The 26,371-nt window shown below is 35.2% G+C and overlaps 1 protein-coding gene across 2 annotated transcripts in view; it reads right to left on the bottom strand.

Annotated features, from left to right (window-relative positions):
- Positions 1–549: 549 nt before the first annotated feature.
- The window catches only part of Cep76 (centrosomal protein 76), a 32,040-nt gene continuing 6,218 nt past the window's right edge, over positions 550–26,371 (bottom strand). Inside the window, exons 7-13 of one of the 2 annotated variants that reach the window (XM_047527030.1) lie at positions 24,747–24,875; positions 19,804–19,992; positions 16,715–16,881; positions 15,003–15,336; positions 13,643–13,860; positions 13,115–13,230; positions 550–704 (exon numbers count right to left, since the gene is read on the bottom strand). In XM_047527030.1, the coding sequence (XP_047382986.1) occupies positions 688–704; positions 13,115–13,230; positions 13,643–13,860; positions 15,003–15,336; positions 16,715–16,881; positions 19,804–19,992; positions 24,747–24,875 (1,170 nt within the window). In that variant the 3' untranslated portion in view covers positions 550–687. Of the gene's footprint in view, positions 705–12,810; positions 13,231–13,642; positions 13,861–15,002; positions 15,337–16,714; positions 16,882–19,803; positions 19,993–24,746; positions 24,876–26,371 lie in introns of those variants that run through there. The other variant, XM_047527029.1, reaches the window with a different exon arrangement.

Below are 26,371 nucleotides of genomic sequence, written 5' to 3' on the forward strand. Positions count from 1 at the left end.
CTTCCGTCTTTTTCACTTTCAATTAAAATTCAAAGATTCAAATGTCTTGTGTTCAGTATATTCGGCCCCAATTTCTGTCATTGATTTATTTAAATATTTTCATGTATTAATAATAATATTTTTTAGTTGTCAACGGACCTTTGTTTACATGCGGTGCTGAGGATCGAACCCAGTGCCTCACATATGCCAGGCAAGCGTGCTACCACTGAACCACAGCCTCAGCCCCTGTCATTGATTTCTTAAATTTATTTTTTGCAGGGCTGGGGAAATGAACCCTGGGCTTCAAGCATGCTAGTACTCTACCACTGAGCTACATCACAACCCCTGATATTATCGTCACTCTGTGACTTCACCTTTTAAAAATTGTTCTATGTGGTTAAAATGTCTAGACAATTCAAATCAACATTGGAATGTCTTTCCCAACGTGTTGAGAGATCTATGAAAAAGGACAGCATGTTACTCCAAAAATGATTTGTTTTCATTGCTTTTGCTGTGTTTATTAAAAAAAGGAATCCTTGACATTTTTTCCTAATATTTACTTATCATTTTTGCAGAATAAATGTACTTGATGCTTCATGCTCCGGATGTGCTGGCGCAGCTGCTCTGTCTTCCGGGGAGCACGGCCCTCAGGGAGCACAGCTGCATGTGCAGCCCAAGCTCATCCCAGACACTTCCAGACAGTCGCTCCTAAGAGGCACATTCACCTAGAAAAGTGCACCAAAAAGGGGGAAAAAAATAGGACAGCATATTTTTTCAACGTTGCAACCTAAATTTTCATTGCTCATCATTATAATACCTTATAAATTTCTAGTGATTTTTTTAAAACTTTTGAAATACTTTCATTTTTATTTCATTTGATCTATTGATTTCATCCGCATGAAAGGATTATAAATTATCACACCACAGACAGGCAAAGTTCCAGGAACAATCCTAAGTGCAATTTGAAAATGATCTCTTGTAATTCTAGTAATCAGATTGAATAGTAATCAATGATCTTTAAAATCAGCATGAAAACCAGCATGTGACTTTATCCCCAGAACTACAAGTACATAGACCCAATAAGAACAAAATTGGCTTCCTTTGGTCTCTAAACTTCTAAAGAATTAACTTTTTCTTTCTTATGGAAAAAGTATATATTTATCTGGAAAATATCCATTTGTGCTCTTTCATTTTTAGATCCTAAACCAATGTTTCTACATTTTCATTCTATAAAATCTATTTATAACTTACCTAACCTATCCCAAAGGGAGTTATATACCTTTTGATAAAAATTGAGGGAAAGTAGAGAAATAAGATAAAACACAAACAGTAAAAATATGAATACATACAAGACAACTCTGGAAAATACTGGGCCAAGCAATAGACATGCTTCACCTTTTTAATGTTGAAACAATTATTTTAAAACCAGTATGATATTTTGATTATTGTGTAAGTAGGATTATTAGCTTCAGTTAATTAGAAAGACTCAATATGGAAAAGATCACATGGATCCAAATTTTAGGCCAAGTCACTATTTTTATGCCAATAGGATTTGGAGTCTGCAAAGGTCAAATACTTACCCTAAATTTCTGTTCGTTGCCAAAGGCTATTCAAATACTCTCCCTAAAACAAACTTCCTAGACCCTCCTTTTAGCCATATTACTTAATTCCCATCAGATTCCAAAAGTGAAGACAAAGCCAGGGTATGGTGGTGCATGCCTGTAATCCCAGCCATTTGAGAGGCTGAGGCAGGAGGATGGCCATTTCAAAGCCAGCCTCAACAAAACTTAGTGAGGCCCTAACCCACTTTATTTAGGCTTCTAAATAAAATATAAGAAAGGGCTGGGGATGTGGCTCAGTGGTTGATTGCCCCTGGGTTCAATACCCATATCAAAAAATTAAAAATTTTTTTTAAAAAGTGAGGACAAGCAGTAGCTTCCTCTTTTTTGAGATGGACTTCATTATGTTGCCCAGGCTGGTCTTTGAACTTGTAGGCTCCCAAGAAGTTGGGACTACAGATATAAGTAATATATCCAGATATAAGTAATATCCTATATTAATATAAAGTATAAAAATACCTTTATTTGATAGCAAGCATTTGGTTTTTGACAATAACTGCTTTAAAATGGGGAATTCTTGACAAAAGTTTAAGAAACCAGAGTTTGGAGTTATGTATAAGTTAAAGGCAATCCATTTTCATACTGAATTTAGAAAAGTTAAAATATTTTTTTCATACCACCACTTTTTAATTTTTGCTGATTGTGTGTGTGTGTGTGTGTGTGTGTATTACCAAGGATTGAACCCAGGGGCACTTAACCACTGAGGCACATCCCCAGGCCTTTTTCACATTTTATTTAGAGACAGGGTCTTGCTAAATTGCTTGGTGCCTCACTAAATTGCTGAGGCTGACTTTGAACTCACGATCCTCCTGCTTTGGACTCCTGAGCCACTGGGATTACAGGTATATGCCATGGTGCCGGGCCTAATTTTTGCTGATCGTTGAAAAAAAAAAAAAAAAAAACAGCCCTTTCTTGCTTAAAACCAATCTTTTTTTCCTAACATACAGCAGAGGTGTGGAGCTGTTCTTGGATTATGTTCTCCTTTGACCCTGAGAGGTTCCTTTCTCTTCCAAGGTCAGCATGTAACCAACATAAAATGTGGCTTCCCTTTAAGTCAATTAAATAAGCAATGGTTAAGCTAGCCTCGCCTGGGTGATTTTAGTGGAAGGGTTAAATGGGGCTCTGTTCTTCATATTCAAGCTTTTTTTTTTTTTTGGGGGGGTGCTGGGGATCGAACCCAGGGCCTGTGTTTACAAGGCAAGCACTCTACCGACTGAGTTATCTCCCCAGTCCCATATTTGAGCTGTTTTTCCCAGAAGTGCTCTGTGAACCTGAAGCCCTGTGTCCTTGGGGTCCTTTCTCAGTGAAGGGTCATTAATGGAGCTATTCCACATGCTCATTCCTCAGGAGCCTCTAACCTCTGCTCCTTCTTCTGCCTCACAATCGCATCCTTCTTAAGACACAGTAGAAGATAGCCAGGTGCAGTGGTGCACACACACCTGTAATCCCAGCATCTCAGGAAGCTGAGGCAGAAGGAGCTGAAGTTCAAGGCCAGCCTCGATGATTTAGTGGGACCCTGTTCAAAAATAAAAAAGGCAATCTCAATGGTAAAAGCACCCCTGAATTCAATCTCCAGTATCAAAAAAGAAAAAAAAAAAAAAAAAAAAAGTTAGAAGAAAAATCATTGATAATGAAATTGGTAAAAAGATTCCCCAGAGTTCAATCTGAAGTTAAATGAGACTATTTTAAGCAAACTTTTTTTCCTTTCTTTTTTTTTTTTTTTTTTGTACCAGGGATTGAACCCAGGGGCACTTAACCACTGAGCCATATCCCCAGACCTTTATTTAGAGACAGGGTTTTGCTGACTTGCTTAGGGCCTCACTAAATTGCTGAGGCTGGCTTTGAAATTTCAAGTCTCTCGAGTCGCTGGTATCATAGGCATGCACCACTGCACACAGCTTAAGCAAACTTTCTTACACTATTCTTTTTTTTTTTTTTTTTTTTTTGGTACCAGCGATTGAACTCAGGGGCACTTAACCACTAAGCCACATCCCCAGCCCACGTTATTCTTTTTAATAGTATTAAAATGATTTCCTTGCAAGATTTGGTTAATAGTCATTCTTCAACTGTCATACTGTCAAAAATAATGCCATGGTCATTTTCAGGGATGACTAAGTTGTATACTTTTTCATTTTAATAGACAATTTTTATTTTATGTTGTTATCAATGTTATTATGTTGTTGTCAATCTTGGGCCAACTTTCCTTAGCTAAAGCAAAACACTCAAGTAACAGCCTAGATAATTTAGACCAACTGTTCACAATCTTTACTCTGACTTTAGACACAAGGTAGAGGACATACACTTGCACACTATTCCTAGCATATCTAGAAGTATTTGGAATTCTCCACCACCTCTAGCTAGGGACTTCCACTTCTCACCCACTCAAGAATGCACTTTATTATGCAAGAGAATAAACATGGCAACTAAGAGTCACATAGCATGTAGACTTTGAATCTGTTTAATTGAAGTAAATCAGTCATGTTAAGACGTAAATAAAATTCTTTCAAAGTACCTGAAAATTGTTACATAGCTGAAAAGGAAGTTTATAAAGTAACAGATAAAAGATCTGTTAGAAGATCTCAAGAGATTAATCCAGATCTATAACTCCAGGCAGGTCAACTCCTATGATCTGGATGTTAACAATGAGGCAATTGAGGTCCAGAAAGATGTGGCTGCTACAGTCCTAGAAACTGGGACTGCCATGAGAATTTCTCTACCAGTATCCTACTAGTAAGTTTTACTATGTAGTTCACGACACAGAAACTAGCATTTTCATCTATTCAGTAGCATTACCAAATGACTGGACTCTACATATTTTAGAAGAAAAATGCTTCACTTAAAGACATCTTTGCTGGGCATGGTGGCACATGCCTGTAATCCCAGCAACTCAGGAGGCTGAGGCAGGAGGATTGAAAGTTCAAAGCTAGCCTAAGCAAAAGTGAGGCACTAAGCAACTCAGTGACACCGTCTCTAAATAAAATGCAAAAAAGGGCTGAGGATGTGGCTCAGTGCCCCTGAGTTCAATTCCCAGTACAAAAAAAAAAAAAAAAAAATTAATCCTGAAAACATCATTTTAAAAAGAACCTAATGTTGCCAGAGAAAATTACAAACAAATGACTTAAAATTTATTTCTTCTAGCCAGGCATGGTAATCCCAACAGCTTGGAAAGTTGAAACAGGAGGATTGTAGCCTCAGCAACTTAGCGAGGCCCTAAGCATTTTAAATTTTAAAAGAGCTGAGGATGTTGGTACCAAAAAAAAAAAAAAGGAAAGAAAAACAACAACAACAACAAAAAAAAAACATTTAACAAAAACTGATGATTCCATTTTACCCTCTTTGAACTAATCCAAAGAAATTAGTTTTAGTAATATATTTCCAGAAAAAAAAAACATAATAAATTCTCATTCAAAACACTGTAACTTCAGTTTAAAAATTGCATATCACTGGAATTAAGCTAGTAAAAATGTGAAGTGGATTCTGATAAATTAAGATGCATTCAGGAAACCCCAAAGTATGTGTGCACACGCACACACACCCACACACACCCCCTCCAAAACAGTGATAAATTCATTAAGTTAATTAAAATGCTACATTATAAATTATTCACTTAAAGTAGTAACAGGAATAAAGGAATAAAAAAATAGAAATGAAACAAAGGAAAAAAGATCTAACTCCAACTATATCAATTAGAACATTAATTGTGAAAGAATTGGGGGAGGGAAGTGCTGGGTCCTCCACATATTCGCTACCCACTCCACTACTGAGGTATATATATTCTCTTAGACTAATGGGAATGGATTTAATAATCCCATCAAAAGGCAGATGTGAAGATTGAATTTTTTTTAAAAAAGTTTAATTTACCGAACACAGAGTTTATATTCAAAAATACAGATTAGGGCTGGGGAGATAGCTCAGTTGGTAGAGTGCTTGCTTCACAAGCACAAGGCCCTGGGTTCAATCCCCAACACTGCAAAAAAAAAAAAAAAAAACAGATTAATCAAAAGTGAAAGGCTAGAAGAGGAACAGGGGATGTAGCTCAGTGAGTGAGTGCTTGCCTAGGACAGGTGAGGCCCCCGGTTTCAACCGCAGTACCCATCCCCACCAAAGAAAGAGGAAAGAAGATATATTCATGCAAACAGCACCAAGGAAAGCTGGAGTGGCTACAGTAATACCAGAAAAAAAGAGTTTCAGACAAAAAATATTATTAGAGAGAGAGAAATATATTATGGTAAGATGCAGTCATACCAAAACACACATAGCAACTGCTGACAGAAATGGAGGGAGAAACCAGCAACCCAACAGTTAGTTGTAGACTTCAACACTTTACTTTCAATAGTGGATCCAACAACTGGAATAGAACGTGAACAGATTAACAAGGAAATACTTCAATGACACAATAAATCAATTAGACCTACCATGAATCTTAGAGAACACTCCACCCAACAACAGAAAATATATAGACATTCTTCTTAAAGGCACATGGGGACACTCTCCAAGATAAACTATATGCTAGGTCATAAAACAAACCTTTATAAATAAAAGGATAGGAGTAATACAAAGTATGTTTTCCAGCCACAGCAGAATGAAAGTATAAATCAATAGCAGGGGCGAAACTGGGGAAACGCATATAGACATGTAAACAACACGCTGCTCCTGAATAGCTGACAGACTGAAGAAGAAATCAAAAGGGAAATCAGAAAATACTTTAAGATGAATGGAAATGAAGAGCACTATAACAGAACTTATAGGACACAGCTGAAGCATGCTTACAGGGAAATTCACATGTTTAAATAAAGAAGATCTCAAACCAATAACCTAACCTTACACCAAAAAAAAAAAAAAAAAAAAAAAAAAAGAACAAACTAACCAGAAGTAAAAAAGGGGGAAATAATAAGTCAGAATGGAAATTAATGAAACAGGGAATAGAAAAACATCAATGGAAACCCAAAGCTGGTTTATCTTTAAAAAGATTAACATGATTGCTATGTCCTTAGCCAGGCTGAACAAGGTGGCTGGTGAGGTGGTGCACACCCACCTAGATTCAGGAGGCTGAGGCAGCTCTGCAAGTTCTAGGCCATCTGAGCAACTCAGTGAGACCCTGGGCAACTCAGCAAGACCCTCTCTCCAACTTTAACCAAAAAAAAAAAAAAAAAAAAAAAAAAAAAAAAAGAAATGGGGATGTAGCTCAGTGGTAAAGTACCATTGGGTTCAATCCCCAGTACTAAAAAAAAAAAAAAAAAAAAAAAAAAAAACCAAAAAACTAAAAAAAAAGACTCCAATTACTAGAGTCAGAACTAAAGAGGGAAACAACATGTATCCCATTTGTTTACAATAAAAAAAAAAAAAGAACTAAAGAGGGGATATTACCACTAACACTATAGAAATAAAAGAATTATGAACTGTACACCAAAATTAGGTAACTTAGATAAAATGGACAACTCCCTAAATACCACACTCTAGATAGACTATAACAAGTGAATAGGTTGAATTAATAATCAAAAAACTACCCACAGGGGGCTGGGAAGATAGCTCAGTTGGTAGAGTGCTTGCCTTGCAAGCACAAGGCCCTGGGTTCGATCCCCAGCACCCAAAAAAAAAAAAAAAAAAAAACTACCCACAAAGTAAAACCCAGGCCCAGATGGTTTCTGAATTCTACCACAGTTAATCAATACTAATTTTTCATAAACTCTTTCAAAAAAGGGAAGAGGTGGACAATACTTCCAAGCTATTTTCTGAAGCTACTTAAGACAAAGACAACAAAAGAAAACTACAAACCAAAATCTCATGTATACATAAAAATTCTCAACAAAATACTAGCAAACCAAATTCAGCAAAATACAGATGCTGAATATCATATTTTCACCATGACCAAGTATGGTTTACCCCAGAAATTCAAAGTTGGTTTAACATTTGAAAATCAATTATGTTAATGCATTAGTATTATTATTAATCAAATAATAAACAAAAATCATGTGATCATCTCAACAGACACAAAAAGAGCATTTCGACAAAATCCAATATCCTTTCCTAATAAAAACAATGTTTAAGGGGCGTTAAAGGAAACTTTCCCAACCTGAAAAAAGTCATCTATAAACAAAACTAAACAAAACAAAACACGCAGTTAACATAATGGTGGAATAATGGATGTCTTCCCCAAGATCAGGAAGACGTCCACCCTTCCACTTCTGTCTGACATTGTGCTAGAAGCACAATTAGGTGAACAAATAAACAAAAGACATCTACATTAGAAAGTAAAACTATCTCTCTTGTAGATGACACAATTGTGTATAAAGAAAATGCTAAATAATTCATTAAAAAACTATTAGAATAATTGAGTTCAATAGGTTGCAGGATATAATCAATATACAAAAATCAATTGCATTTTTATATACTTTTAATGAACAATCTGAAATTAAAATTAAGAATCCAATGCTAGGGTTGGAAATGAAGTTTTGGTAGAGCACCTGACTAGCATGCACAAGGTCCTGGCCCCAAAACTACAAAAAAAAAAAAAAAAAAGAAAGAAAAAAAGAAAAAAAAAGTTTCATGTAGGGCTGGGATTGTGGTTCAGTGGTAGAGCACTTGCCTAGCATGTGTGAGTCAATGGGTTTGATTCTCAGCACCACATATAAGTAAATAAATAAAATAAAGGTCTATCGACATCTAAAAAAGAAATTTAAAAAAAGTTCCATGTATAATAGCATCAAAAGGGAAAAAATAGGAATAATATTAACTCACTGTTTTTTTTTTTTTTTTTTTTTTTGCGGTGCTGGGGATCGAACCCAGGGCCTTGTGCTTGCAAGGCAAGCACTCTACCAACTGAGCTATCTCCCCAGCCCGATATTAACTCATTGTTGAAGGGAGATTGGAATAAATGGAAAATCACACCATGTTCAAAATATCAAAAGGCCTAACTTGGTTACGATGGCAATGTTCCCCAACATAATCCACAAATTGAAGGCAGTCCCTTCTGCCTTTTCTACAAAAAGCTTTTTGTATAAATTGACAATCTGATTCTAAAATTAATATGAAATTGCAAGGGGCCCAGAATAGCCAAAACAATCTTGATAAAGAACTAAGTTGGGGGAAACCACACTTAGCAATTTCAGAACCTACTACAAAAGCAACAGTAATCAAAATGTGTGGTACTAAACATAGAATTGAGAGTCCAAAAATAAACCAATAGGTCAACGGTCAAATAACTTTTGATGAGGGTGAGGAGACAATTCAACAGGGGAAAAAAAGTCTCAAAAAATGGTGCTCTTAGAATTGGGTATGCTTATGCAAAAGAACGAAGGTGGACCCTTATCTCACACCATACACAAAAGCAACTGAAAATTTGCCTAATTGTGTGAAGACCTAAGTACAAGAGTACAAAGTCTAAAAAGAAAACAGGTAAATCTTCATAACCTTGACTTTGGCAATGGATTCTTAGATATGACACCAAAACTATGAACTGCAAACATACTGGAATCCATCAAAATTAAAAACTTTGTACTTCAAAGGACACCATCACAGAAAATGAAGAGAGAATCCAGAGAGAAAATATTTATAAATTATGTATCTAATGAGAGACTTGCACCTACATAATATTAAGAACCATTTCAATTCAATAATAACCCAAACATTTATAGGAACATTATTCCTAACAGCCAAAAGGCGGGAATACCCAGAATGTCTACAAATGACAAGAGGACAGGTATGGTGCATCCACCCAATGGTGCAGCCTTCACTCCAAACAGGAACCGAGCATGACACACGCTATGAGCTGGGTGAACCTGCAAACATCACGCCAAGTGAGACACCAGACTTCTACTCGTAGAAGTTCAGAATAGGGAGCTCTAGAGAGTAAATTAGTGCTTACTGTTGGGGTGAAAAGGGATGTGGAGATAGGGGGCTGATAGCTGAAGAGTCCAGGGTTTCTTTTAGGGGTGAGGAAGAATCTTCTAAACTGAGTGGTGACTGCCATCTCACTATCCTCCAAACCACTGACTGTACAGTTTAAATTAACTGTATGGCTTGCAAACTAAATCTCAATAAAGAAGTTAAAAATTAGGAACTGGTGACAAATATCTTTGCTTATATTCAAATTAAATGATTTTTGTACTTTCTGATACTCATTTCCTTGTTTTGGACCTACAACTCTGTCGCTGTACATTTTGGCAAAGAAAATGTAAAAGTAACAACTGGTTAGTTATACCTAATTTGTAAATGAATTTCAGAATTCTTTCAGAATACAAACTAAACATGACTGAGATAGTTTATGGATGCACATTAGTGGACACTGTATTCAGTCATGGATTCAATCTCTCAGTATTCAAACAGCAAAATTCTCTATCTGCTGAACCCACCACACCACAAGTAACCAGGCACCCACTACCTGTCTCAAGGTCTCACCTTTCCCAAGTCATCCTCTCTAAAAACTAATTCTAGTCCCACTGTGGTCAGTGACTCCATGCCCAATATATTGTTATAAATTTATTAGGTTATGTATGGGTGCCATAAGAAATACCTTTCGTATTTCTAATTTTGGGGTAGAAACACGAAAATTAGAAAGTAGGAATGGTGGCCTGAGGGGCAATCAGCAATTTTTTTTTTTTTTTAAAGACAGTAGCTGTCTACAAACATTTTTCTAAACTATAATGGTGACAGAACAACACCACCTCTGCACAGACAAAAACACACCTGAGGGTGGGGGATGTGGCTCAGTGTTAGAGCACCTGTCTAGCACGTGTGAAGCGCTAGGGTCCATTCCCCAGCCACAAAATAAAAAACACACAACATACACTTGTGCACAGTGAGTTATAGCAAAAAGTAAAAGTAAAATCAAAACTGGAATTCCAGAACCGATTTGCTACTAGCGATATGTATCTTTAGGCGAGGAACTTAATTCTCTGGATCTCCATTTCACTAATATAAATCCTGTTGTCTGGAAGCCCTAAGATTCAAATTCAAAATTCTATAGTTGTAGTCCAGGAAATACTCAATCACATTTTAAAATAGAGAACACACATATAAAGGCAGTTAAAACTCGACAGTTTTGGTCAAATGCAAAAAACAAAAACTAACCAAAACCAAAACCAAAACAAAACAACAAAAACAAACAAACAAAAAACTCAATGGTTAACTTTCAAAAATACTAGAAAACATGTAGAATTTAGAAATTTGGATTACAAATCTAAACTCAATAGAATAAGATAAATCGTTCATTTCATGTAAACATATTCAAACTGCTGCCAATTAACAGCTCTTATGCCCTGTTCTTCTAAAAATCTGTGACTATTTTAACACTTGTATTATGTAGTTGGTTCTCAGTCCAATTATAAGCCAAATGGAAGTTCAAAGAATATACCAAATCTCAGAAGAAAATCTTAAACAACATTCAATACCCCTATTTAAGTACATTAATGATTATAAATGAATTTGTGCTTTAACCATATCATGGTAAAACAATAAGATGTGGTTCTTCAAATAGGATGGCATCTAGTTTAAAAGTTTGGCTATTTTAAGATTTTATATAGCTTTTGACTAATCTCAAAATTTCTCAATTATCAACTTCTGAAAAGTAATGCTACTTTCAAAGGTTAAATCCATGTTACAAACAGATCATCCAATTCCTATACTACTTAAGTAGAAACTATGAAACCATTGTGTTGCAGATCATATTTAAAATTCATACCTAAATACTATAAAAAAATTCCCAAGGCACTTGGAGTATTCAGTAAGTTGGAACTGGATTTAGGTAAGTTTTATTCAACAGGTTTATGCTTGATAATGAAAAATAAAGGTTCTGGGCTTCTCATAATTTTCTACTAAATGTTTATATAAATAAATAAATATATATATATATATAAATATAGAGAACCATGTCAATATTCATATTATCAAAAAGAACACATTACACATTTTACAAAATTTTTTTAAATAAACAACCTTATAAGAGGCTAAATATACAAGGTAAATTAATTCTTAAGAAAAATTATTAGTAGGATAAACATATTGAAGTCATTGAAGTAGACTATCTTCAAAGGAAAGTATTAATGCCAGACTCTTATTAAAGTGCTTAAAAAGCAAATTTATTTTAGAATTTATACCAAAAGCACATTCAAAACACATGTTATTATGGTACGGGAAGGCAGGAAGCCCAACCTAAAAGTTAAAACAGTCTCAATCACTTGATGATAATACAGTCTTGCCTCCTTTTTTTGGTACTGAAGATTGAACCCAAGGGTACTTAACCGCTGAGCCATATTCCCAACCCTTTTCATCTTTTGTTCTGAGGCAGTCTCACTAATCACTAAGTTACTAAAGGCCTTGCTAAATTGCTGAGGTTGGCCCAACTTGCTATCTTTCTATCCAAGGCTCCGAGTCGCTAGGATTACAGGTGTGTCCCACTAGCAAAGTGTACAGTCTGTCTCTTAGTATGTGCTTCATAGTGCATCTCAAAAATTAAAAATTACAAGCAATTTTCTCTCTTGATACTTTATGTGTAATTGTGGCAACAGATAAAAAAATGTCAATTCTTATTTTACTAATTTTTTTAAATCATGTCATCTCATAAGAAAATACCTGATTATCATTTTCCATGAAAACTGATAGAAGGATAATATTTCCAAATTTTTGAAACAAGTTAAATCATATTCACTATATGTAAAAATAAAGCAATAACTTTGTTTTATGTTTTTAAAACAATCATTTTCTTTACAGTAGTGAATGATGAAAAGAATTAAACAGAACTTTTGCTGAGGCTGACTTTGAACTCGAGATCCTCCTGCCTCAGCCTCCCCAACCACTGGGATTATAGATGTGTGCCACTGTACCAGGCTCCCAATACACTTTCATAATAATGAGTATTTATAAATTACTGAAGTACTTTCATATGAGTTGTTATTAATATTTATGCTTTTATGGAAATTACTGATTTCCTACTCTTATTTCAAAGACTTCCCATAAATTTCTGGGAAGTCTCAAATATCCCCAGCATGATGGGTAAAACACAAAAGTGGTAATTCAGAAAATGTATTTTTATATATGCAATAAACAAATCTTGTGAGGTTAATTTCTCCTAATGCCTGCAAAATAATTCATTCACCTATGAAAAATAATGATCACTTTGATTTTTACTATGGTTCAAACCTTTAGACATATACCTCTATGATTATTAATGTAAAGAAAACTGAGTAAATTTTATATTCATATTTAAACTACTGAATATCTGTAAACAAAGTAGCATTTATTAAAATAGAATATACACTTAATTTATACTAAATTCAACTAAGATTTTTACAAGCTTTTCATCCCTACACTTTAAATACATACATCATGATTTTTTGAAACATTGTCAGGTCTATACAAAATTGAAATAAGACATCCAAATCAGATTATGACGCTATAATTAAAACAAACAAACAAAAAAACCCTCCAAACAGCTAGTAATATATAATTGTAGAATTCCAGTAAAACACAGGTATAATTCTTATGGAAATGTTAGTTCTATAATACAGAGCGATATTTACAAGCAAACATGATCCAAACAGCACATGCAGATTCAGGGTAAGTAAACACTCGGACACGAACTGCCAGTCGCACTTGGTCTCCACGACAACAGATTATTTCTTCACAAAAAGGGGATCTGTTAGAAAGAAAATTTACTCAATTAAGAAGTGACCACAGGCTTTACTTTCTTATTTCCAACTAAGTCAGTATTTAAATACTTAACTAAATATTTAATAAGTATCTTAATATTTAAAAATCCTATCTTTGCTATCAATGGCTCAATAATTTTGGTTGAGCTATTCAAATTATAGACTCTTTCCTCATAGTCTATACACTAGACAAGATCAGAGATCCTCAACTGAGATTGGACCGAAATCACTGGGACAATTATCCCAGACTATTTAGGGTTACAGCAAACCTAACAAAATGTGTGGCAAGAAGGGTAAGTCTTTGCTCGTGCTGTGTTGTCACTCCTAATAACTACCAGAATAACTCATTTCTAAGATTTCTAAGGAAAAAAAGTAATGCCTCCATAAATGCCACCTTACCGAAGACATGTGGCAAATGCACGCCTTGCATTTCTATACACAAAATGTATTGGGAACCCTTTGAATGTGTGACCATCAGGCACCGCCCTCCTTATGGCATCCTGAAACTCTTCATTGCCTGCAGATATACTTGTGGTACGCTCGAATTCGTAAGAAGCCAAAGCTGGTGATAAAAGATAGGAAAGCTGGTCTTCCCAAACAGTTGTGAGGCCAAGATCCTACAAGATCAAGAGGAAAAGAAAAAGTGAAGAACATTAATATGATACAAATCAACAAATAAAAATGTTGATTATTTTTTAATGGATGCCAAGAAAAGATTTTTAAAAGCAGCCAGTTTTTTAAAAACTTCCTATTAATCATCCTAAGAATGAATAGAAGTAAAAATAAGAGGAACTAACAGTTATCAGGTTTCAGTTCTTAAACAACCAAAAAACATTCAATATAATGATGTTCATGAAGGTTTTATATCCTGTACTTTTAAAATATCTACTAGAGGCGGCCACATGGAATAGTCCTAATATGAACACAGCAGTGTCAATGAATTTGGAGATCATATTTTATTTAACTTTAAAGAGTTTAATAAGACTGAATTTGCCTAGAATAAGTTATACACTATGTATGCATAATGTGTCAAAATACATGCTACTGTCATATATTTCTAAAAAGAAAAAAGACTGAACCTATATCAATTCACTTGCAGTACTTGAGAAAAAACAAATTAATGATACATTATAATTAAACTCAGTATTTATTAAGCACTTACTCTATAAAATGCTCTTTTATAATGTAAGAAAAAAAGACAACCAGCTATAGGTCCTTAGGGAGCTTAAAGCATGTTTCTATGGAATGTTAAAGGCAATTATGGTTTCATTTGTACACAACACATGAATTAAAAAACATACATTTACAAACAAAAACTTTTCAAACTTCTGAATCTTTTGATTACCATAATGTATCTTTATTAATTCCTAACTTAACATTCAAGGTTTTTGCTCATCACAAAGGTTTATGATCAACTACACTTTTCCTGTGGCAAAATGGGAACCTCACTTTCTAGTTCACAGATACCATTAAAGATAATATCAACACTGGCATCTGTTTTGCCTAGATGGATGTATATAAAATGATATCCTCTCCCAGCAGCTCAGGAGGCTGAGACAGGAGGATCGTGAGTTCAAGGCCAGACTCAGCAACTTGGCGAGGCCCTAAGCAACTTAGTGAGACCCTGTCTCCAAATAAAATATTAAAAGGGCTGGGGATGTGGTCCTCTGTACCAAAAACAAAAATAAAAAGCACAAAAAAGTTCAATATATGAAAAAATGAAAAAGGTATGAACTACAACTATTCTGACATTAATTACCTTCCTGTGTTCTGACACCAGGAGCCTCAGTTGCATTTCTATTTCATTACTTGTGACAGATGCATCAATTGTGGATGCACACAGAGGTGGGAAGGGAGGAAGGGATGTTGTTGCTCCTGGAGCACACACAGATTTAATTGCTTCTTCACTCATGGGTTTCCATTTGGATTCATCATTCAAATCAAATATACAGGTTTCTACTGCGTCAGAGGGTTGACAATTTCCAAGGAACATCTGATGATTGAAAACACAACCAATTGTTCGATATGGGTACAATGGTTTGGCCTGTTCGGCAAGTGGAGCCTCATCAGGATTGGTAGGTTTGTGAATGTACCTAAAAAAAAATTAAATTATAAATTTTACATAATGAAAAATTTAAAATTGCAGACAGCATCTTACTGAGGAAAAAAAACTAGTCTAACACGTAAGACCATAGCCACCCTGAAGGACTGAAGTTTAATACTTGTTTTTTCTTTGCATATTTTCACAATCTGATTACTCTGTATTAACTGCATGAACATCTTATATAGAAACCAAATTGTATTCACCTAACAATATGATATATTCTATGTCTACTGTCAATATCAAAGAAGTTTATCTCGTATAATACAATTAGAATAAAAGCTATATGTTAACAGGCATGACTAACCAAAATGATTATTAGCCAGGAAGAATGAAGACCCAGGGAAACAAGAAGGCAATCCAGGGCTATGTCTTTATAACACTCGGCACTTAAAGATGAGATGACGGGGCTGGGGTTGTAGCTCAGTGGTAGAGCTCTTGCCTAGTACATGTGAGGCACTGGGTTCAATCCTTAGCATCACATAAAATAAATAAAGGTAGTGTGTCCATCTACAACTAAAAAAACTTAAAACAAATAAATAAAGATGAGATGAGGGAAACAGAGAAAGACCATCCAGAAAGGAAGAAGGATAGAAGCTAAGTAGAGAATGTTCCAGAAAAGAGGGAGTGCTTGACTTTTTTAAACCAAAAACTGAAAAAAACCCTAATTGTAAATACTAAAAGTACTTTAACAGACCATAACAAATTCTGGTAATTGTACAATGAAATAAAAATATAAATGCCAGATATAAAAAAAAAAAAAAAAAAAAGTCCATTGAACTTATTTTCAGATCTAGGTATGATTGTCAGAAAAAAATTGTGCCAATTATATAAAAGTAAAAGTCACTATGAGCTGGGTGAGGTAATCCCAGGGCTCAGGAGGTTGAGGCAGGAGGATTACAAGTCCAAAGCCAGACTCAGCAAAAGCACTAAGGAACTCAGTGAGACCCTGTCTCTAAATAAAATACAAAATAAGGCTGGGGATGTGGCTCAGTGGTTGGGTGCTCCTGAGTTGAATCCTTGCTACCAAAAAAAAAAGTCACTATGATTTGTTTTTTAACAGTATTATGTCAGGAAAGACTTCTTTTTAGGGGCACAGACTTTCAAGGAGTTTTTACTTAGCTGCCATAATTGAAATAATTTCTTACAGTCTCCAAAAAGTTTCTAAAAACTAAAATTATAAACATGAACCATCAATATAAACAAAAACTAGTATTTTAAAATATTTAGGGCTGGGGATGCAGCTCAGAGGTACAGTGCTTGCCTAATGTGTTTGAGGCCCTGGGATTGATCCCAAACACCACAAAAATCAACTAATTAAAAATACTGATACCTTCATTTTAAAATCCCTGTAAATGGAGTTGACTCACCTGTGTCCTGTTAAACTCTCCCAAAAAGTGATGGTTCCATCAGTTCCACAAGTCATAACCCATGCATGAGGTACTGCTTTTGCCTTAGTCCCAACACAGACAAAGGCTTCTAACCCATATCCAAGAAGGAGGCTGCACAGAAGGTTAGCATGATCTTCACAGTCACCCTAGAGGATAGAATGAATTAAAAGTACTTTCTTTATATTGTTGCCTCATTTTAATATTTGTTGCACTATTACAATCAAAATTTTTAACAATTTTTTTCTTTTTCAATCATTAGTTCAGTATTAAATTGCAAGAATGGAGGGAAATATACTAATTTTGGAAGGGCCTAAATTATTTTATTTTTTGCAGAATGTATTTTTATACCTTTTTTTTAAATTTAGTTTTTTTGTGTGTGTGTGGCACTGAGGATCAAATCCAGTGCCTCACACATGTCAGGCAAGTGCTCCACCACTGAGCCACCATCCCAGCCCCCCTGAATTATTTTACAAAGTTAGTGTTCAGGGGTTGGGAACATGGCTCAATGGTACAGTGCTTGCCTAGCATGTATGAGACACTAAGTAGGATCCCCGGTGCCACAAAATAAATTAATTTAAAAAATTAAGTTCTCACAGATATGATAGTCATAATGTACACTTAAAAGGTGGCACTTAGATTCAGAAGTTTACAAAGAACTCATACAAATTAGGAAGATTTTAACAAATGAATAGCTAAAGGACATGAATAAGCAAGTTGACAAATTATATAGCAGAAAATGTAAATAAATGGAAAAACCAATGATTTGTGGCATCTGTATATAATTTCAAGGAAATACATATGTAGGAAAAACTGGGAAAAGAATAATAAAATGACAACAATCTATTATTAAGTTAGGTTATACATCATTCTTCCCGTTTTCCAAATTCTCTTTGCTATGGTTTCATTTCACAATTTAAAAAAATTATGAAGACTGCACATAGAAAATATTTAATATGTTCTGTGGAAAACTATAAAAATAACAATATGGCTACAATTATGTAAATATATGTATTTGTATACTGAAATACTACAGGTAACATGCAAAGTAAAAAAAACTTTTTGTTACCGTAGTACTGGGGATGGAACCCAGGGCCATGCACTTGGTGGGCAAGCGCTAGCTACCACTGAGCTACATCCCCAGTCCTGAAAATAACGAGTCGAATGTTAGAAGGAAGAATGCTTCCTTTCCCCTCGAAATTTTAAAGTAGTGGCTCCCCATTGTTTTGTTTTGTGGTGCTGGGGATGGAACCAAGGGCCTTATGCATTCTAAACAAGTGCTATTTTATAGTTATTAAAATTGACTTCATACAACCTTTTAGATCCATACTTTCTATCCCGAGGTTTGGTTATAAAAACAAAATTTACAGTAATTTTTAAAAATTCATTCATATTATCAAAAAACTGGAAGCACAAGTTGGCCAAAAGAAACAGTTCCTACAACTGGAACTCAAGAAAATGTGAAATGACCATTAGAAGATGGAAATCACAAAATCTACCAAACATTAAAAAAAAAAAAAATCATAGCACAAAATTAAATTATAAAGCGAGACAGTTTTATTTATAGTTATAATTGTGGAAATTATGGAAATTTATACTTATGGAAAAAGCAACATATCTACTAAAAAAAAAAAAAAAAAAAAAAAACAAAATATAAAGAGATGGTAAGTTTGGAAAAGAATTAGAGGTTTCTGAAGTTTCACCTTTACTATTGTAAGCCTTTTGTTTATAAAAGACTAAATAATTTTTAAGCTTCTCCTTTACGATGTACTTTCCCTTTAAATATTAAAACAGTCAAGCTAGCATGGTGGTGTATGCCCGCCTGTAATCCCAGCAGCTCAGGAGGCTGAGGCACAGGATCCCAAGTTCAAAGTCAGCCTCAGCAACTCAGCAAGGCCCTAAGCAACTTAGCCAGATCCTGTCTGAAGAAAGAAAGAAAAAAAAAGGCGGGGGTGGGGGGGGTGGGGGGGTGGCGCTGGGCATGTGGTTCAGTGGTAAAGTACCCTCTGGGTTCAATCGCTGGTACCAAAAGAAAAAGGTGATTATTTTCTTTACAAAATAATTATAGACATAATTATGAATACATTATTTCTATTATATTTGAAATTTTTAGAAAGACCATAAACATAACTTTTGGGAACTAGAGCTTAGAAATAAATCTTTTTTTGCTAAGTAAAGTTAAATGTTCTTTAACTATCTTTAATAAAGGGTTGTGGACACAGTCAAGGGGGAGAGCACCTCTTGGTTTAATCCCCAGCACTACAAACCAACAACAAAGACAAACAAAAATCCCATGCATCATTTTTCTAACTGTCTTATCAACATCATCCAAATCCATGGAAGAAAGAAAAAAATCTTTCTTCCACAGATTGAGCTTTACCTAGAATAACCATACTATTTACTCAACCTCAGAATAAGTAAAACTGTTTCAAAACAATAACAGATGAAGGAAAGTTCTCTTTTTTTCCTATTTCAATAGAACTAAATGTTATACTCTTATTTGTTCATTATGTTATCATCATTTTTAGAGTTCAGATGACTAGGGGACATCCCATAATCTGTTTATTTCCTAAAATTGAGTCATTAAAAATTTTTAACATTACCAAATTATACACACCTTTAATCACATACTGTGTTTAAAACTAAACAAAAATACAATGGAATCCAAGTTTTTTTTCCCATATTCATTTTGTACTGCCATTTTCCGTTTTAAAATATATATTATTACCTGAGTAAAAGTTAACACAAGAATTGTACCAGAAGACCACAGTTCTGGTCATGAGGCAGTCTCCAATTCACTCTATAGCTTGGTTTCTGACTACTACTTACACATCCTTACCTTGCAGAAATCACAATGTTACACAAGAAACTGTGAGAAAACAAAGATGCTAAGTTTCTTTCTGTATGTATTGAGACAATGAAATGTTTATGGCAAATGGAAGAATGAGATTTTCTCATTCAAGTTAACAGTATGTACATTGTTTCCTAAGGTCACTCTTTCACAAGTGTACTTTAAGTTCAGAGTAACTAAGATGTACTTGCTACTTAATTCTACTATGTGTGTATGATACCTTGTTTCTACAGAGAAAGGCCAGCAGAGTGCACCACTGTTCCTGTTTACCTCCTCCTCCAATAACAGGGGCTCGTTCATAACCAAGGACATTAACAAATCTTGCTGCCTGCCGTGGAGTATCCAGAAGTCGGCCAGCTCGAAGTGGTTTAATGTAGGAACAGACAGGTCTATTTATTCCATTTTCATCCTGGAAGAAGAGGATGAGAACATCATCTGTAATGATAGATTATCATCCCCCAATTTTAACATCTTTTTTTTTTTTTTTTTAAGAATACATGAATGTGAGATAAAATAACTCTATATACCATTTATTGTTAACCTTAAATCCAGCACTATGCTGCTAAGAACTGTCCATATAATCTCCTTGAATTCTCATCTGTATTATTTTCATTTCATGGATAAAAGAAGAGAAGCTACATCTAACACACAACAGTCAGGAATCAAACCCTAAGCTGTCTGGCTCCAAAGCCTATGACAGCTGGGCAAGGCGCTGCACACCCGTAATCCCATAGGCTAAGGATGTTCAGACAGGAGGATTATAAGTTCAAAGCCAGCCTCAGCATCTTAGCAAGACCCTTTCATATTACCAAACAGAATTTAATATGTATCCTAACAGAACAAATAATTCCTCTGATTGGCTGATATAACAATGATCAGAGCTTATTGCTAATTTGTTTCCATTATAGCATCCCACTTCAGAGATCCTCAGGAAATGGCCATTTGTTAACCAAGTCAACTGAAAGTTCAATTTTAAAAACCATTTTATGAAAATGCCTTTCATTCTACCTCTTAATGCTTGTGGAAGTAACTACTCTGCGTAACAGTCTCTCATGACTGAGAGGAGTTAACATCACCAAGGCACACACATTCCTTAATTTCATAGTTACTGCCGCAGTGATAAAAAAGAACTGGCTGGTCAAGGTCTGGAGACCTATCACTTTTTAAAAAAAATTTTTTTTTAAATTTTATTCTAATTAGTTTTACATATGACAGTAGAAAGAAAGCATTTGGGTATTTTGATTAATCTTACATAAATGGAGTATAAATTCTCATTTTTCTGATTGTACACGTTGCAGGATCATATCAGTCATGCAGTCATACATGTACAGGAGGTAATAATGCCTGTTTCTTTCTGCCTCCACAACCCTTTCCTTGCCCTTCACTCCACTCTTCCTAACCTAAAGTTAACTCTATTCTTCCCTAGGACCACCTCCGCCACCTTATTGTGAACTACGCTCCATAGTTTAGCTACTGTGAAGTGAGCTGCTATAAACATTGATGAGGTTGCATCTCTGTAGTATGCTGATTTTAAGTCCTTTGGGTATAAATCAAGGAGTGGGATAGCTGGGCCAAATTGTGGTTCCATTCCAAGTTTCCTGAGGAATCTCCACACTGTTTTCCATAATGGTTGTACCAATTTACATTCCCACTCTTGACCCTGGCAGGGCTCCTCAGAGACAAAACCCAACTCAGTCTACAACGATCTGAAGTGCTGATCTTTCTACATCACAAAGACATCATTTCTCCAGAATAATCCTGCACCTCAGCAAGGAAAAAAAGCTCACCTATCCCTTACACTTGATTATTATACACATCTGATCATAAATTGTTACACAATCCAGAACAAAACAACTTATCATTTTCACTCATTCTGACAGTTCTCAACTCTTATTGCCACCAATTTTTTAAAACAAAATTATTCTAATTTTAGGGGAAAGTGGAAAACTATTATTTGGTTTTCTTTTACATTAATACAGCATTACTAATTAGTGTAGTATGGGAATATTAAGTCCTGAAATCACAAGCAGAACATTAAAAGGATACCCTCAAGCAATTATAACATTTTCTTAAAACTTATTAGCCTTAAGGTTCAATTTCTATAACTTAATTTAAAATTTCTTCCACTAAAAATTTCAAAAGATGTCATTTAAATGAATTGGTGTTGTACTGTACTAAAACTAGCTAGTGAGGGAGAAAAGAAACAAAAGGATTATCAAGTATATAATAATCATGGTGGGTCCATAGATCTTTGGTTAGGTAAAAATAATGAACCCAGTCCTGTGTGGGACAGTCCTGTTCTTACAAAGTCACTAATGGAAAGAAAAGGGCAAGTACCTGAACAACAGATTTATCTGCCGTCAACGGTAGCATCTTGGAATACAAGATATATCATGTTTCATTATAACAATATTTAATATATTATCTATAAATCCCCATATATTATTTCTCTTGAAGATTTCAAAATTTCAACTTCTCAACCTGCACTATCCAATAAGAAAGTTTTTTCCATTTTTAAATTCATTGATTTAAAAAAAATTTCAATACATAAAAATTATACTTATCTATATATCTTATTTACTAATTTTATGGTGAAAACATTCAAAATTCTTTATTCTAGCTTTTAAAAACTTACAGTGCATTATTATTATCTACAGTCAACCCACTGTGCAATACAACACCAGAATTTCATTCTAAATTTTAATTACTAAATTTCAGTTTTAGTTCCATTAGTCACATTCTGAGTTCTCAATACAAGGCTGGGAGAGCCCAAAGCAGACAAAGAACACTGCCATCTCTGCAAAGCTCTACTGCCTAATACTGCTGTAAACTCATTTCCTCTTGGGCCTGGAAGGAATAAATTCTTGTTCGGCCATGCATAATTTTCTAGTTTAAAGCTCTGGTTTTAAGCAGGGCATGGTGGTAAATGTCTGTAATCCCAATCACTCAAGAAGCTGAGGCCAAAGGATGGCAAGTCTGAAGCTAGTCTCAGCAACTCAGCAAGACCCTAAGCAACTCAGTGAAACCCTGTCTCAAAATAAAATAAAAAGGGCTAGAGATGTGGTTCAGTGGTTAAGTGCACCTGGGTTCAATCAAAAACAAAACACAACACAACACTATGGTATTAATAATTAGATTGACTTCCTTAAATAACTGTTCTTCCTTAATTTCAGACAGTTAAATATGGGAAGAAGCACTGGGAATACCTTAGGACTAAATAAAACAGGCACTTTAATTACTCTACATATACAGAAAGAGGTGGCACACAGCACAAATACCTAGTCATAAATGCAATTTAATGTTGACTATGCCAGGACCAAGGAGTTGCCATTTGATCTTATGAAAGACTCTACTTCTTATTCATTCCCACTGTTTACAAAGACAGGGAACACCTGACCACTTGACAATCTGAAATGATTATCATGAGATTAAATGAACTTACTGGTTCAATTCTTTTGACAATGAATTTTAAGAGGTAGAAAATTTGTTCAATTTTTTTTTTTTTTTTTGTGGTGCTGGGGATTGAACCCAGGGCCTTGTGCTTACAAGGCAAGCACTCTACGTAGCAACTGAGCTATATCCCCAGCCCTGTTCAATATTTTCTAAAAGAAAATTCCAGTTCCTTAATTTCCTTAGCTGCATATCAACTTCTTCCTCCTCCTTGTCCCCCCATCTCCCCACACCCTGATGTTGGGGATCAATTCCAGGGTTGCCTGGTAACTATTGCTACTACTACTGAGCTACATCCCCTAGTCCACTGCCTTTTCTCTGTGATCTGTCATTTATCTGATCCACTTCTTGAATCCTCTCTGGTCCCAGACTCCACATGAGTGAAAATCTGCAATTCGACTAAAAAGCAGGAAGCTACTTATATTTTGATTGGTTTCTCCATGCCCTTGTGATGATATCAGCACTATCTTACCTACGCAGTCATTTAAAGCACTGACAATGTCTCTGTGAAGTCAGAAGCCATCTCCCTCATTCCCACCACTAGACAACCAGGGACTCTCATTCCCAAGTTCCCCATCTAGAAACTGAACCATTTTCATTTGTACCAACATCCAGGAAGAAGAGGGTAAGCTAGGACCTGAGAAATAAGTCAAAAAAAATACCACATTATACTTATATACAGAAGCATCTACATGCAGTTGAACATACGTGAAATATTTGAATGGCTCCTCGAAAGTTATAATAAATATAGAATCACACTACACGGTTTATAATAGCTTCTTTTTTTTTTTTTTTTTTTTTTTGCGGTGCTGGGGATCGAACCCAGGGCCTTATGCTTGCAAGGCAAGCACTTTACTGACTGAGCTATATCCCCAGCCCTATAATAGCTTCTTAAAGAGAAAATGGGCTTAAGATTCGGGAAAAACAGAGACAGAGATATATACAGATAGTCTTAGGCTTAGGATGATTTGACTTAACAATTTTTCCACTTTATTATAGTGTGAAAGCTAAGTGCATTCAGTAGAAACCATACTTCGTATTTTCAACTTTGAGTTCCAGACTAGGAATATGCAGTATGATACCATCTCTCAATGCTAGGTAGCCACAGGTCTCAATCAGTCACATGACCACAAGGGTAAACAAATGACACTCTGTGTTGCTAAGCTATGATGTACAGTATGTTAAATGTATTAAATTTTCAACTTCTGATGGTTTTAGTTTATCAGGATGTAATCCCAATTATAAGTCAAGAAGCATCTGTTGTTGGAATTCTGCAGTTGGCCCTCAGTGGGTCACTGAGAGATCTTGGTTATTCAGAATTACTGCATGTAATATTTTTTTAAAACCCAACTGAAAATAATGTATGTCCTGAACCTGTGTTCTGCACACAAGAGCTGCACTTACATAGAAATTGCAAAGTATCCAAGTGGTTAATTATCTAACTTCTAAGTATTGTGCAAGGGTCGAGTTCAGGTTAAATAAAATATTCATCTACTTTACATCAAATAAATTCAGAAAGGGTTTTAAAAGCCTAATAAAAAATTGAAAGCAAAATAAAACAGATTGTGTTATGCCACTAATCAGCATTGCGTTTTACAAATAAACTTTCATTTATCTGGAATACATGCATTTTACAAGTACAAATTAAATAAAATTTACATATATAATACTAAATATCATATACAGGAATGAAATTTATCTAACATAATTTACCTGTGCAAAAATTTTCACCAGCCGTGAGTTGTGTGAGGGTCGAATTTGCAAATATTCTCTCCACCATTGCTTGGCATACACAAGAAATAACCGCTCTTTCTCTGCAGTTTTCTGACGTTCCAAAGCAAGCTTAAAATTTAAAAAACAATTTTTTTTTTTTTCAATTTCTACTCCATCTCCTTGATTACCACAATGCATATATAACAGATCCACTTCTCTTCCCTGGTTTTTGCCTCAATTTTTGTCTTTGCCTCGTTTTTAAGAGCCTGGACACTTCCTTGTTTCTATGACTAGCCATACTATTTGGTCTCCAGGCAATAGTCAAAGTGATCTTTTTTCCTCCCAAGACATGCAATTTATTGTTTACAATACCTGCCTGGGCTGCCAAACCCTGGCACCCATCTCATTTTCTTCTCTTGCCCCATCCACACAGGGCCTTTGTTTCTGTCAGGGACTTTTGCTTGAAGCTACTATTCCCCGTGCCTGGAATGCTCTGGCCTAGTGTGCTGCTCTTGCCAGCTGGACCTTTCCCTGCCCTAATCACTCACTCCCAGCATCCACTCTATAGCTTATCGCACATTTCACCCGTTACATTTCTCCACCTAACATCTTCTATCTGGTATTTTGCTTATGGACTCATGTTTATTATTTGTCTTCTCACCAGAATCTAGGCTCCAAAGAGCAAGCTCTCTGCCTTGTGCACTGCTGCATCTTCAGCATCTAGAAAAGTGCCTGGCCTTTTTTAATATCTGTTTAAGATCAGTAAGTATTTCTGACCTGAAAATGTTAACAATTGCAATTTTAAAGAAAAAGTCTGAGAAATTATTAAAATATATGAGAAATAGGGAGAATAAACTTACGATACAGTCATTAACAAACAAATATGACAACAGAAACATGAGAAATGCTTATAAAACAATGTTAAACATTAGAGCCCTTGGGACTGGGGATGGAGCTCAGTGGTAGAGTGTCTACACAGATGCCAGAAGCCTGGGGTTCAATTCCTAGTATGGGTGCACACGCACACACAAAACCCACTGCTTGTCAATATATTAAAAAGAAAATAGGACCCAAGTGTTTACTTCCTTATATATTATATAAACTTACAAGTAATATAAGTAAAACTTATACATAATGTATGTGTATGTACACATTTCTATTTATTTACCAGTAGTATCAGGTTAGTTCCCACTATGTAGTTTAAGGTGTATGTAACACAAATCTCAGATGCCAGAGATTAAAGGAAGATGAGAGTTCAGAACTGAAGAAGCTGTTTCAGGAAAGCAGAGTAGGATGCTGTTTACCTGGGGGGAGAGGGGCTAGCAATGCAAAACTGAGAAACCAAAACCAATAACAAGACCCCAAAAAGCTCAGTGGTACAGCACTTGCCTAGCATGTGCAAGGCTCTGGGTTTGATCCCCAACATTGCAAAAATAATAATAAAAAGTAAATAAAACTAAGATACCACAAAAAGAACAATACGAAGGGGTATGACTGAGTAAAAGCACAATTTCAGGACCGAAGTATACAGTCAAGGAGGATCATGCCACAAGGCAGCAGAGTATCATGACCTGCAATGCAAAGACTAACAAGAAAAGGGTGGTACATCCCACCTTGAAGGGGTG

This window comes from Sciurus carolinensis, chromosome 15, assembly GCF_902686445.1.
Source record: "Sciurus carolinensis chromosome 15, mSciCar1.2, whole genome shotgun sequence".
NCBI classification, from domain to species: domain Eukaryota; kingdom Metazoa; phylum Chordata; class Mammalia; order Rodentia; family Sciuridae; genus Sciurus; species Sciurus carolinensis.